The sequence below is a fragment of the Desmodus rotundus genome, chromosome 1 (genome assembly GCF_022682495.2).
Source record: "Desmodus rotundus isolate HL8 chromosome 1, HLdesRot8A.1, whole genome shotgun sequence".
NCBI classification, from domain to species: domain Eukaryota; kingdom Metazoa; phylum Chordata; class Mammalia; order Chiroptera; family Phyllostomidae; genus Desmodus; species Desmodus rotundus.
The window spans coordinates 159,719,218-159,734,899 of NC_071387.1; the positions used below are offsets into that span (position 1 = coordinate 159,719,218).

Genomic DNA, 15,682 nt, shown 5'->3' on the forward strand with positions numbered 1-15,682 from the left:
AACAGATTCATCAATGTTGTGACCTTACCTGGTAAATAGACTGCTGTGCCTTCCACTGACTCTTCATTCATGTCAATCAGGAAACTGGTTTCATTAGAAGTTTTCAGAAGGTAAAGTGCTGGTGTTGGAAGTGAAATATTTAACTCTGTTGCCTGATTATTGGAGTCAAGAATTATCGCTGGTCTGTGCTGCTCTGATACTGCTACTACGGAATCCTGCCCTCCGATCAAAGCTGCTTGTGTTTCAGAGTTTATTTCCAGAGAAGAAAGAGCAGTGGGCTTCCCAGAAGTCTGCAGGCTGGGCTGAGGCACCACACTTGCTTCCGCCCCATAAGCTGCAGAAATGGAACTAGAGTGTGGCCACAGTGTAGAACCTTCTAACTTAATTTCACCTGCAGCTGTGACAATATTTCCAGCCTCAGGTGTTCTCTTACTAGAAAATACCTTGATCATTTCTCCAGAAAGCTGAACATTGGTTTTGTTTGGGGAATCTTGGAGAATCTCAGTTCCTTCTGCAACAATTAGTTCTGTGGGAGAAGCTTCCATTTGTTCTGATAACGTAGGTTTATTTTCAGCTTCAGAAAGTTCTAGTTCTGTGTCAGGAGGTAAGGATGGAGGCTCAGTTATGTGAAAGTATTCTTCACTTGATGGTTTGAAAGTCATTTCAATATTTGCAAATTTTCCTGGGGACATTCGAGATGTGCCAGGACCTACTCTGGGCAGAGCACTAGGCTGAGGGCCCTCTGTGTGTTCAGAGGCTCCACTGCCTAAGTGGACAGTGAATGGAGATGACGGTATCTCAGAGGACAACTTTTCAAAGGCCAAAAGTGATGATGTCGTATCAGTGTAATCTGGGGGATTAGACCCTTCCATCGCATTAGGTGCTTCTGTTAGACTCTGAGCCATAGGGTGGACAGTACCGATACTTACGTGGGGGGTAGAATCTGTTGGTGCCTCCCCAGCTCCTGAAGAGAGTTCTGGCTGAAAAGAAGGACCTAGATATTTCTTTTCCTCATATTCTTCCTGTGTCTTTTCCAAACGACCCAATGTTGATATGACTTCACTTTGGTCTGCAATAGCTTGACCATCAGACAAAGTGCTTGATTCAAAGATGTCTTCTAGGGCTTTTGCTTCAGTTTTTAGTTCTTCAGTATTTGGATGAACTGTGGCAGACTTACTAGGAATGGGCAGGGATGTTGCTGTGGGAAGTAAAATATCTAATTCTGTTTCTGTGCTTGGGATGGGGATCTCGGTTGTTAAGATAAAGCCCACGTGATCAAATTGGTTTCTGTCTTCAGAGGTCATGGATTCATTATGCCCTACCTGAGTAAAAATAGCCAGAAGAGTATCACCAGAACTTTCTAAGTTTTCCTCAGTTAAGGAAAGGTTAGCAGCTGCCTCATACTTCTCTTGAATTTGAGCACTTTCTTCATTATTGCCCTGTGGTCCTGCCAGTGTCTCTGGATCTATTTCCGTTTGCATTCCAAGGATGTCTTCATACACAGGTTTGCTGTGATCAATATCTATGATAGTATTTTTATCTGATGTCAGCCCAGGTAGAATTTCAAGGACAGTGCTCCCTGTAATTGTCAGTAATAAATCCTTATCCTCTTTGTCCAGATCTATAATAATATTTTCAGTGGCTTTTTTTCTGTCAGGTTTCAAGGTGGAATCCTCAAATCCCCTGTAATGATCTTGGAAACTCTCTGCCCCTTCTGTGGACCTCTTATATGACATTGTATTTGATGGTGTGGTAGTTGGATCTGTGGAGCTTTCATTCGGCTCTAAGTGAAGAGGCAGCACCACCGATACTGTCGGGAATCTGTCAACATTAATGGCTTTAGGACTTGAGACCTCAGGATATTTTTCCAGGGATCTATTAGAAACAAATGTGGTGCTTCCTTGACTGGTTGCCTGAGTAGTTCCAGAAGTGTGGACTAAATCAACTATATCCAATTCCCCAGATCCTTCTCCAGAATGTTCATAAAATAAGTCAGATGGTTTTGGTGCTGATGTAACAGATCCTTTGGTCATTCCAAGACCGTAAGCTCTAGCCAGAAAATCAGTGGAAGAGGTTGCTGTCTCTCTAGTTTCTGCTACCGAGGAATTCTTGTTAGAGACTTCTTCAAGAGTAGGTTGTGGTTGACTGCTCTGAATTTCTTCTTCCCAGCTGAGAGTCTGATTCTGAGGATGTGCAGTGTCTGCAGAGAAAGTGAGGGGTGCTATAGAGGGTCCTTCTGTCCTAGTGCCACTTAAAATGTCTAGTGAGGGCGTTCTGGATGCTGCCTCGCTATCTTCAGAGATGCTGTCTGTTTTAGAAAAGAGTGATCTAACTTCATTTACTGCCCTTTCCATTCCCTCATAGTCTTCAGTGGTACCACTTGAGATGCTGGTGTCTAAACTTTCCGCTTTAGAAGTCTGGGGATATAATGTGCTAATGATTTGTTCCGTTTCGGTAAAATCCACTGATACTGTAGTGGGCCAAACCTCCTCTCCTGATCCCAGGCCAGAGAATACATTAGTATCTGACTCTTTAATTATTGGTCTCATACCTTTGGGAAAGCGTTTGATATTTTCTTCCTGTTTGATTGATGAATCTGTAACTATGCTTTCAGTTAATATAGATTCAGTCACTGAGGCAGTAGCTAAGAAAAACTGGGATTTTCCAGTAACTTCAGTGAGAGTAGTATAGGGTTCCACACCCTTTGAACCTGGATCTGGAGTAGACATGTCAACTAAGGAAATGCCTTCCTCCTCCTCCATTTCTTTATCAGTAAGATACGTTTTCTTGGTTGTTAGTGTAGAATAATCTGTGGTTCTAAATCCAGTTTCAATAAATGTTTGTGAATCAAAAATTGTTTGTTCTGGTGCAGCAGAGCTTTGAGAGGATCCCAAAGATTTTTGATCTTGCGTCTTTTGCTCTGATGCTGTTTTGTTTTCAGTTGCTTGTCTTACAGGATTTACTTCTTGCCTGGACCACAGTTTGGTTGGCTCCATCGTGTGGGGCAAGTCTGTTGAAACCGAACCATTGACCTTTATTCCCCCCTTTTCTGTTGAAGCTTCAGAACTTTCAGCTTCTGCTCTTGGTAAAACAGTGGATCTCTTATCAGCTTCCTTGATAGTACCTTCTTCTCCCAAAACTTGGTCAGTAAGTGAGGATTCTGTACCAAAAACACTTACCACTGCACTGGAAAACACTTGGTCAACAGAGCTGCTGACTGAGACCTCTTGCTCCCCTGAGCCCTCAGCTGAGGCTGTGAACTCTTCCCAAGGGAAGGCTGACGTGCTGACCACGGTGTTACCAGGTCCTTCTATGTCAGCTCTGTGATTGATGTAACCTGAAGTAGGTATTGCTGATGGTGAAATCTGAGTATCTTTAAATGCCGCATCCCCAGAGCCTTCCATCATTACTGTTTCTTCTTTTGTTACTGGATTAGATACTGATGAGTATTCTCTGAAGTCACCACTGTAATCTTCCTCCAAAGGAAAATCTGTAGAAAAGCCCTTTATTTCCATCCGATGATCTAGCTCTCCTAAAATCTCTGACACAAGGTTTTCCTTGGAGGTTTGGCTGATAACTTCAGTAACCTCTCTGTCCATCCCTAGTCCTGTTGGCTCAAAAGGGAATACAGTTTCTACATGGGAAGACAAGGTGCCAGCTGTTTCTTTTTTAATTTGAATTTCAGGCTCTAAATGTAATGAAAATGAAGAGACAGTGGTGGTCCCTGGGTCAGCAGTAGCTTCTGTATAGCTCCGCTCCATGGAAGGAGGGGAGGGGTTACTTGGGATGGAGAACAGCCCTTTCTGAACCCCGAGTTGACTGCTACCGCTAGGCGCACTCGCCTCTGCCCTCAGATTGTCTAAAACATTTGTTTCTGTAAAGACAAGATTAGATCTTGTCATTTCCCTTTCAGACTGCGTGGGTGTTGTCAAGGATATAAAACTGTTCCTGGTAGCAGATGCTAAATCACTAGATGTAGCTTCATTTGAGTTTTCTAACTCAGAGGGTAAAATTAATTGCTGTGATCTCTGTGTGGGCAAATGTAGCTGAACTGTAGTCATTGTACCTGCAATTCCTTCCTCCTCATCTTTCCCTTGCTTTCCCTCAAGAGTGGTACTGAAAACCCACTCAGAAATGTCTGTTTCTCTTACAAATTTGCTGGGCACTACTTCTGTAGAAGGTTGTTCAGAAACCAAGTACACGGCAGTTGCAGGAACATCAAAAAGGTTGTCTGTCATTATTATCTTGCCAGTGTCTAAAGTAACCAGAGTATCTGTAGTATTTCTCTGTGATAAATCAGTTACCACTGCGAACATTTTATCTTTATCTTCTTCTGCTTCCCCAGAGCCTTCTGGAATAAGAATGGAAGGACTCCCAGAGTCCTGCCTAGGGGGTATTTCCAACCAATTTCCCACAGTGGACAATGGGTCAGCAGGCTGGGGATTTCCTGTTAATGTAACGGATACTTCCTCCAAAACATTTGCTGACACAGAACTTGGAACCGTACTTGGGGTATATGTGATAAAAGTACTTTTTTCTGCCTCTTCACCAAATATTACTTCCGTAACCCCTGGAAAGGTCATCTCTGGGGATTCTGGGTCAATGGCAGCATCTCCTGAAGACTCTTCAGGAAACAGAGGTGCAGGTTCAGTATGTTCACGTACCAGAGTATCAAGTTCAGGACCTTTCTCCATGGCTGATCCCGGTCCCTCTGTGGCTTGTCCCTCGTGCACTGGGACTGTGGGGAACACATCGGGCTCACCACTTGAAAAACGTTCTGAGTAGGTTTCGGGGTAAGTCTCAGGCTTCCACGTCATTTCAAGCGATTCAGTTGTTTCTTTAGATTCATTCGGTTGCACAGCAGTAGATGATGCAGCTTCGGCCATGAGAAAAGGATGAGCATCACTCTCACTGCTGTCTGAGAAGTTCTGAGATGGCGCAACGCTTTCAAACTGGCCGCGCCTGGCTTCTGCCGCCTCTGGGTCCTTGGGCACAGTGGTGACCAGGTGTTTCCCATTTATGTACTGCACTGATGGGGTGGTTGTTAGGTCAGTAGCATTTGCACAGTCCTCGTCTTCCTCTTCGTCTTCCTCACTGTGGTACAGATCTAGGTCAATTAACTCGGGTAAAATCGCAGCGATTAGGTCGTGCTCTGAGTCTGTTTCTTCACTACAAGGTTCATCTTCTTTAGATTCTGAATCTATTGGATGACCAATTACACTCAAATCACTCATTCGACCTGAAAAAAACAAAGAGTTTTCACAACACTTAAATAAAACAGGTGGCAGTGTATGACAGAAGAAACTGATAGCAAGGCTGGCAGATTACATTCACACATGAGGGAGGGTTCAAATCTTTCCACACGAAGTACAACCACTCTTCTACACATGGTTCTCAGTCTTCAGATTTGCTGTTTTATATCAACAATAAGAAACATAAATCCAATTTAAGAGCATAAAAACAAGGTATAAAAACTCCTGGCATGTTTTACAAAGCAGTGTCCACAAAATGAAACAAGCAATCACAAATATACATTGTAATGGTGAAATGTGGAAATCCATCTTTGTGTGAACCAAAATGAAAATCAAAAATTAAGATCATTTCACCAAGTCATGCAGACAAAGCATTTGGTTATTGTCCTTTATGTAAGGGGATACATAGCCACCTTCTGTTCAGTAAGGAAATGCAAAGGGATTCCTTTTGGCCTCTTGTCATGATTTGTCTTGAGAAGACTCTTTAGAAAAGTAGAGAAGTTTCTTTATAGCCCTTTTACAGCGCAGTGACGACCCCTCCCCAGAGCAACAGTGAGACAAGACCTGGTGTGAAAATGCCCGTGGGTGCAGTGACCCGTGAAGAAGACAAAGTAGAGCCCAGGGACCGCACAGTCTCACCCGCCTGCCCCGGAAATACTGTGGCAGAATCATTTTCAGCCTAGCCCCGATCCGTGCACCTGCTCAGACTGAAGGCGCTCAGCCTGAACCTGAGAAGATTACAGGAGAATCTATACGATGGAGCCGCACCTGACCCCCACCGGGAGGCAGGTGTTTCCTGCTGCAAGAAGCCGCTCCCTTCCGTGTACGACAAGATCGACATCCAGCCCTTACTGATGGTCAGAAAAGGCCCTAGCGAGAAGGAACCAGTATTTCTTGATTCTTCATGTATCGACATAAGTATAGATGTATACGAACTATCAATAAAAACTCCACAAAGCTCCTTCTATATTTTTAACTATGGTTTGTTTAAAAAAAACAAAAAAACAAAAAGCACAAGACCTTTATGTAGCTAGAAGACATATACTACATTTACTTTTATTCCTTTCACTCTAATGAAAACAGAAAAGAGTACTTCTCTGTGTCCCATCTTCACTGTGTCATCTCCAGAAAAGACCATTTGTGTAGGGATAGCTCACTCTTGCCCTAATTACATGTCCTGCCTCACGAATTTCACACATTTCTTATGTCTCAACCCCATTCCGTGCCACACACCCATCTTTTCAACTATGTAAGCAAGGCTCATGGGTATTCAAGCGAGTGGAAGAAAATTCTGCCGTAAGCGAGATCAATGCCTGACTCTAGCGTATCGTAAAAACCTACAGTGAGTGCAGACGACTGCTGCCGTGCGTGGTGAGACTGCTTCTAACCACCAACCAAGGAGATGACTACACGCCTTACCTGTTTCCAAAAAGTGTAATTAAATTAATAAGTTTGTTCAGTATTAGATCACTGAGTTGTTACAGTGGCTTACAGTGCCCCAGACTGTGTATGTTCAAAAGAGGACACAATAAAATTTACAGATAACAATACTTTTAATAGGTGAAGCCTACCTGTCACTATAAAAAAAAGAGAGAGAATAAATATGCACGTGCATTTAGATGTCTGGGAGACAATACATTTTAAATGCCTTCTATATAAATGAATCTCTGGAAATATCACATCAATTATTCTATCTAATCACCAAATTAAGTAGTCTCTCACTGCTAATACTGTTTGCATATTGTTGAATTAAGCTAGACTCTGTTAAACTATTCCATACTTCACAGGATTTAACTGGAGCTTCAAAAACATGCCTATCTTAATGCTTACAGTACATTGGTTTTACCTTCAACCCTTTTCATTAGGTGTCAACAAAACTAGAATTAATATTAAGTATCACACACACAGACACTAAATTCACATAGTACTTTTCATTTAAATACAGAAAGAATTTTAAATAAGAAACATGAATCTGTGTCTGGGATATAAAGAATCACCACCACACTTTTTGCCTTTTTATAAATAATGGAGATCAAACTAATCATTCAGCCCAACTTCTCTAGCCAAACACAAGGACCAATAAGAAAATAACTGTTCAATACTGTTTATTTATAAAATCTTAAGCCAGGAATAGGGTAAAAGTACTCATTGTTATTATAGAATCTGTATGAGCTTCTAAATACATTTCTTACTTCTAAAAATAATATTTAAAAAATCAAAGCTGACATAAAGATATTCCATGAACTTGTTAGTGAATAATTACAGAGAGAAGTTCCATCAGGTATGGTGTTGGTAGCTCTAAAAATAAGTAGAGAGGAGAAAAGCAGAGAAGATACTAAGGTTGCCAGGGTGTCAAACACCAATGTGTCAAAGAAACTGACACGTTACAATGTTCACCTAAATGTTCACAAAAGAATGTTTAAACACAAAATCATGTTCTAGAAGAACACTAATTGAGAATCGACAACTTATATAATAATTTCACTGACTATCAACTCTTATTAAGTCTACTTAATTCAGTTATATTCTGCAATTTTAGTTCCAGTAAACAAAGCATAACATTCCTGGAGTCCGTTTTCCACTTGGATAATGAATTCCAACATTTCTTATTACTCATAAATCAGTGAAGGTTTCCCTTGGCACACCACACCATAATACCAGAATATTTCACCAAAAGACTCAACTGTTGGCTGCAGTATATCCCATTTTCTAACCGAAATAAATATCACCATATTTCAATCAAAGCAATACAGACATAGCGGAGAGATGGCCTTTGCATATTCTTTACAAACACAGCTCAGCTGCATACTGGGTTTGCCGCAGAATTTAATTAACTACCACAACCACGCATGCCACCCAATTGTATTACCTCTTCAGGATCCAACTGACTGCACAGAGTTTACTGAGCACCGATTATGTGTCGGATGGTGTAGCAGACACCTGCCTACCAACTTTATAGAGAACTAAGACTTGCAAGTTATCTTCCAACTCTCCCTCTCCCTCTCCCTCTCTCTCTCTCCCCTCGTGTGTCTCACTCTGCTCTCCCAAAAACAAATGCTCTTGCCAACAGATTAGAGAAATGGCCTAATTAAACCCCTTTTACTATATTTTAAAAGGAAATATTTCGAGCGTACACATACCAATCATTACTTTTAAATTATGATTTCTTTTTTCACCTGCATCCCAATTATCTGATCTCACTTGCCTTCAATATAGTAGAAAACATAGAATCATTTTAAGCTCTTTTATACTTCTCACTATACCACGAAGCTGGCAATGACCAAAGAACCATAAACACATGATAATGAACAGTGATTGAAAAGGAAAAATGTATTATGAAATGTGCTCATTTGATATGTTATAAAATGTTTCACTAAATGAGAATTCTTAAAGAACACAAAGATACAAAATAACAGTTGAAATTATTTTCTGTCCTTTTTCTTAAAGGAATATTCTCACAATTAACCTATGAATATTCATTGATTAAGGAAGTTTACTCAACTTCCAAATGGTTTCATTGGATTTCTTAATATCGATGTGAGGGTAAGGGAAAGTTAATTGCCTAGGACTCTGAAGTTAATTTTTTCTGCCAACAGATTCTCCACAGATAAATGTATATTTTATTCTCTTAGTGTAGTCAATTGTTCTCATACTTTGAAAAGTCCCAGGAGGGTACAGTGGTGAAATCTGTCTAGCAGAGACAAGTGAAGTCTTTCTCGCCACTGGTGGTCCCGACATCACCACCTCCCATCTAATCCCTATTCCTGTTTGCTCTCTTGCGTCTCTCCAGTTGCCAAAATTACTTCTTCCTCCCCTTTCTTGTTGCCACCTCCCACCCACTACACATCTTATCAGAAAGCTGCAAAAGCTACAATTATTGCAACTTAGAAAAGTTTCTTTGTAGGATATGGCAGTAGGGTGAGGTTGGGAGTGAACGCCAGTGCTATTGTGAAAGCAGGTATATCTTTCCAAAATTGTGATCTGCTCTATTTTGTACTAACAGCGCGACCTGATGGAGCAATTAACGTTCCCACCTTAGATGAACACGACTTTCTAAAAGACTGCTCTATTTTAGAATTTTAGTCTAAAGGTAATATAACTTTTATTTGGATTTTAAGAAGCAAACCACAGAACTCTACACAGTGTATGTATAATCTTTTCTATGTTTATGTGAACGTATTTTAACAGCTTGACTTCAATAAACTGCTGCCATGGTTAATAGATTTTTTTAGTGGCCTTTCACACCAAGCTTTATTGCTAGCTGACCTCCAATTATTCACCAAGTATTTTTAAGTACTTCATGGCGGAGTTTTGTAGACACAGCACAAGTCTTCCAGTCATACTGTTAGCAGGCACAAAACATAGTTGCTAAGATGCATAGGCCACTAGCTAACGTTCATGTTCTCTTCAGGGAACTTGACAATTTAAATTTAAGAGCTTTCAATTAAATGTAAGCATATAGCAATCTACTCAGAAGAAATATAATAAGCAACAAAAAAATCTTGTTTTCTCATTTTGAAAACACAATAGACAGCCACACAGAAGTATGTGAGAAATACCAATAGCATTTAAATAGAAAAAACTTGAAGTTTTTTAATATGTTTAGGCTTTCTGACACACACCTATAAAATCTAATGACCACTCTGAAACAAATGCTTCAATTTCCTTCATCTTTGATATGTTCTTAATTAAAATAAAAAGCTAACTGTCTTCCTAAAAAGCAAAGGAAACTACTTAATGTGAATTTCAACCAGATTATCTCAGATATCCTAAATTCTTCAACATTTTAAAAATTTGAGACACTAAAAAAGGTGCCAACTCAGGATATTAAAAAAAAATATTGACACAGTAATCAAGATATAAACACCCTCCCCAAATCTTGTCAGATATTTTTGCATCCTTAAACACCTTAATGATTGAAAACAATATGGTATTTATACCAATATTCAACCTCCCAGAGGTGAGGGAGATTGAGCTAAAGGTTAGGAGGCCATATCGGTTCTGTGACCCGTCGCTCTCCATTACCTCTGCTAGCTAAGGTGCATGCGTGGTACCACCCGAGTGTGCTATGGGACAGTGAGAGCCCCTTCTTGCTGAGCGAAAAGCTCGGTATTTCTCAATGCATGTGTTTTACAGACGGAAAGGGTACACAACATCAGAGTTTCTGACGGCCTGACTTTTACGAGGCACACATGTTTTGGGGGATGATAAATAGGAATCATCTCTTTCCTCAACCTCAGAAATTCTCTAATCATGCTTTTCCCTTAAGGGGAAAGAATGTGTTCAGCTACAGTCATCTGGTCCCAGTGTGCCTAAGGAGATTATCACTGAGTGTGAGCTCTTCTGGCTTATAGAAAAGGCCCAAGGACTTAAGAGTAAGAGCTTTGCTGGAGAGCACGATCAAATCATTTGGAGACCTTCAAGCATGTCTGAACGATAACATAAAGAGCTACACGAAAGAGAAGTAAGACAGATTATTTGGTTTATGAATGTTTCCTTAAAAGTACAACAAATAAACAAAAATGAAGGGCAGTAGTTTTAATATCTTTTTCGCTTTAGTTTTCTAACACTATCAAAACTTACAGATAAATAGATAATTACCAGCCTTCCTAATACCAGAAAAATGCTTTGCTCAGATTCCTGGATTTAAAATTTAAGTAAAACCTGTGACTAAAGTAAAACAAAAATACATAAATACAGGGTGGGGCAAAAGCAGATTTACAGTTGTGAGTATGCAAAAGACTTCATTCTCATATTATTCTTATTACATTATTTTTCCATCAAACAACTGTAAACCTACTTTTGCCCCACCTATGTATATCCTTCTTTTCCAAGTCTCCCAAATTATAGCTACCAAGCTAAACTTTACCAAACACCTTTTTGTTTGTAACTGTGCCACTTTCAAAAGTCAGTAGTTTCCGGTCACCTCTTCCACATGACCTCTTCAAAACTGTGTTCAAATATCTCCACCCACTGTCTCCACATTTCTTCCCTTCCTTCAGGTCTCTGATGTTATTCTCTGCTTCTCCACACAGGAGGCCAGCGGATTCAGGTCCCTACCTCGACATCCGCATTTCCATCTCGGACTTCGGCACAAGAAGAACCCTTCCGTCCCCACCTTGGAATGCTTTATAAATTCCCCTTTGAACTTCACCCATGCATTTATGAACCATCCAGATGGAGCCCTCAGCTCCCCAGTATATTTTCTCTAAAACTCCTCAGCCCCGACTGGTGGTGTTTTGATTTGCATGCCACAGACTTATGTCATATTGTTTCCTATTTATAAATCCCCTACTTGTTTTTCCATGTTCATCTCACCTCCTTTACTGAATTCTATATTCCATAATTAAAGTCCAGGGATCCTTTAAACAGGTAATGCTCTTCATACTCTGGCTGCTTAGGCCTTCTTTGGGGAATTTAGTTGGAAGAATGTCTACAGAGTTCTTTATCATCAAGAATGAAAATGGTTACAATCTACTTGTTTGATACTTCCTTTAAAAGATTTGCATTTTAAACTGAAGAAACTGTTCTTTAGCTGCAATAACAGCCCAAATTCTAAGATATAACTAAAAAAACATACAGATAATTCTAAAGACTCCATGGTTATAAAAACCCAGGTAATGTAAATGCGCAGCCACGGTCTCAGTATTTTTTAATCCCTCATTTGCTTTCCAATCCCAGCATTCTATATGGGCTCATCGCAGGGCGATAATCACTGCTTCCCTCAAATGCAAACATGCACTGTATCCTACACATCAGTACAGCCAGAAGAAGCCTGAAGCCACAGCATACATACTTCCTTTTAATGCCCATGCCCGCGGAGACAAGGTAACATGGGTACAACAAAGTCAGTATGCAGTTCTGGGTCATGTGACATATATTCTCCACCCTTCAGTATTACGTCTGATTCAATTACACTTATTTCTGAAACTTTTAAAAACATATTTCAATGATATTTAATTTTACTTTCTTCCTCACTTACAGACATCAAGATTAATTTAACATTTGTGACAAAAGCTACACCTCCCCAAAAATGATCAAAGACCACTATTTCCCTCAGGAGAGACCAATTCATACATATTTTTTTTCCTCCTTAAAATCGGTCAAGTACATTTTAAAGTGGCAGAGACTTAAAGCAGCCCCTCCCCAGTAATCTCTGTCTCAGCCGGGCTGCCTGTAGGTCCAAAAGCCCTCAGTTTACCAGTGGTTCCCAGCCCTCACTATGCATCAAAATCACATGGGGTGCATTAAAAAAACAGATACTACTAATAACAAATAAAGCAAGTTAAAAAAATCAACTAACAACAAATAGAAATGCCTCAGCACCACCGCTAGAAATTCAGATTCAAGTTGTATAGTGAGGGGCGAGGTAGTGGGTATTTTTATTCAGAGGCTCTCTGGTATTTTGAGTTATAGCCAGGGCTGAAAAGCAGCGTGGGCAATCTTCACACACTGGTGACTCCCTGGTGTTTCTCAAGTCCCAGCATGTGAGGGCCTCATGGTAAGTTAGCTGGCTGGTGCCTGGCTGCTGCAGCTCTGGGCCCTCCCAGTACCCTGGGTGGTTCCCTGGTGGGGGGATACATGTTCAGACTCTCCTGTGAGGCCAGTTCTGAGACTTTGCCTGCTAAAGATGCTTTTTGTATTAACACATTCAGTATTACCTCTATTTTTCCTTTTACTATGGTACGCAATTTTCCTTTATTATATACTCTTTATTATTATATTACTAATTATTTCAAATTGCCTTCCTAATTAATTTATAGATTGCATTATTTTCTTTCCCCCAGCCACACAGTAGCTTGACTGAGTGACTTTATTTCAACACCCTGAGGATGGATGTGCAGAGATAGGCAGAGATTATTTAGAATATTTTATCTTCAGGTAGTAAAATGGCTCCCCTACAGTGCAGAGTAAGGTAAGGCTGAAACATACTGAAACATGGTAATTATACTATATTCCATTAAACTGTACAGAATTATACATTGGTATATTCCCTTTTCCCTTTCTCATCTTAGAAAAACCAGTTTTCAGAAACCTAGCGCATGCACCACACGGCCAAAGCAGCCAGCCCGCCCCGTGAGTGACCAGGGGCACTGCAGCTGTGACGTCAGAAGAGGAGGCCGCAGCCAGCGCGCCAGGGGGGTGCGCACTGCTCACACGTGTGCACAGCAAGTCTGGGCACACTGTCATGATACAACATGTCAGTTGTCATAGATCAAAATACAATTCAACTTTTCTCTCCCTCCACAGATGCTTTTTGCCCAGTGTAACATCTCCCACTTTAAATAATTTATGAAGAAGTAATTTATGTATGACTGCAATAATTCTAGCAAGTATTTAGAAAGTTCATCATATTTTATTATCTCCCCCAAAATCAAATTACTCGCTTTAGGAATAATGACAGTCTTCTTGCCCATAGATTGGGGTTTCCCTCCTGACTCCCACTCAAAAGTCTGAACACTGGCATCTCTCTAAGGAACAACATTTGTGATGCAATGAATTAGATTCTCTGTTGTCCACATGACGCCTGAGGATGGAAGAATGCTTTCCATTCTATATCGCTTCAATTGTGTTGTTACAAATCCAAAGTACTTCAATACAAATGAAAAAAATATGCACAACAGTTTTCACCCAAACCCGTGACTACCCCTGCTGTCCCCACCTAGGGTCATCCTTGCAATCACTCCGTCAATAAAGGCGCCGAACAACCAACTCTTTTTGTACCTGACAGACTGGTCTCATTCAGGTGTACTGTTTTGTAAACTGACAAAAATAGGCAATCCCTTCATTAAAACACAAAATTTGCAGCTTTACCTCATTAAAATAAAATCTCAGAGAGCATTTCTTTTGCCTTTTCTTTTATCTCTATTGCTCCTCTCACCAGGCACGTCTGTCAGCTACACCCACCAACCCACCCCCCTCCAAAAAAGTGCTGAACGCTGTCTGGGCCTGTGAATACATTTTTTATTCATTGCACAAATGAATGATCTAAGAGCTATTAAGAAAGAAGAATGTAATCCCTGTGTAGAGAACTGGGTGGTTTCCTTGACAACAACAAAAAGACAGCAGGGAATGCCCATGTGTTCTATGAATATGCAAGAAGAAGCTAGGCCCAGTACCTGGAAAAAATTCATAAAGAATCCAAAAAAGGCTCTTTTTCTCTGGAAAAAAATGAAATTGATAGTTATTAAAATTATAGACCCAATTTTCACACATAAAATAGAGCAGAAAGCTAATGAATTGTATACATAGATACTATAGAATCGGTACTATATTTAAATGTTAAATAATGCTGCAGCTGCTTCTGATCTGCACCCAAAATGGCATCACCCAAACACAATCCACAGAGGATTAAAATTTTAACAAGCTCTTGCAGTCAAGCAGACACTACGGTATAATTATTTTTGGCTCCTGGTGGTATAAAGCATCTTGAATTTTAAGAGAACTCAGTTTTTGCCTATTTAGTACAAAACAGTCTAAGTATGTCTACATGTAAAATTTCTGAATAAAGTAATTCTGAAAGCTGAGAGGGGCTTAATTTGTACTAACTAGTTCCCATGTGCCAAGCACGGTGCTTGGAGCCTTGTTGTCATGGAGTTTTAAATGCGTGATGTGCCCACCACAGCGACTGGCAAGCCCTCGGAGAGATCCCTTTCCCCTTAAAGCAGTCTGGTGAGTTTGTAGTATTATTGCATATATTTAGAGTTATAACATCTGAGACCTGTAGAGATTAGCAATGTATTCAAGATCAAAATAGATAGCATATAACAACGTTGATAATGAACCCAGGTCTGTTTCCAAAGCTATTTCTACTACATAAACTGCCTCTTCTATGTATCCTGTGAAGGGAACTGATTACCCTTGCATCGCATTCAGAATATCAGTGTGCCTCAAAACTCCAATTCTGGTCTAGAAACCAGTGCATAGTAATGATTTCACTATTTGTTGAATTTGTATATATACATATATCTGCATATCCATGATCATCTTTCTTGTTTCGTAATCCCTGTGATTTGGAAAAAGAGTATGAATCAAGGTTTAGGAAATACAATAATAGCCATTACATCCATTTCACTGGCAAAAAAATTGAAAGAGAAATTAAGAAATTCCTGGGTTCACATTGCAGATAATCAAAGGACAGACTGACTGTTGATTCCCCAGTTTATGGCACCTGTTTCTGCCTCACTATTGATCAAAATTCACTAGACTTAAGATGTCATAAACCTTTAAATCACCTTTTAGGAGCATATAGCTCACTCCTTAAAGAGTACTATTGAACTTTACAAGTGTATAACTCTGAACCCTGATACTTTATGGGAATATATTTTGAAAAGTTAAACATACTTGACCTATAGAAGATGCTATCTTTATCAAAAAATACAAGTCACTGAAGAACAGAAAAGTAGCATGAGAACACGCCCTCCTGAGGG

The 15,682-nt window shown here is 40.1% G+C and overlaps 1 protein-coding gene across 3 annotated transcripts in view; it reads right to left on the minus strand.

The window, feature by feature from the left end:
- The window catches only part of VCAN (versican), a 106,148-nt gene that overhangs the window by 38,321 nt on the left and 52,145 nt on the right, over window positions 1-15,682 (minus strand). For all 3 annotated transcript variants that reach the window (XM_045197905.3, XM_045197903.3, XM_045197904.3), the window contains one exon: window positions 29-5,239. In XM_045197905.3, the coding sequence (XP_045053840.2) occupies window positions 29-5,239 (5,211 nt within the window). The remainder of the gene's footprint in view (window positions 1-28; window positions 5,240-15,682) is intronic.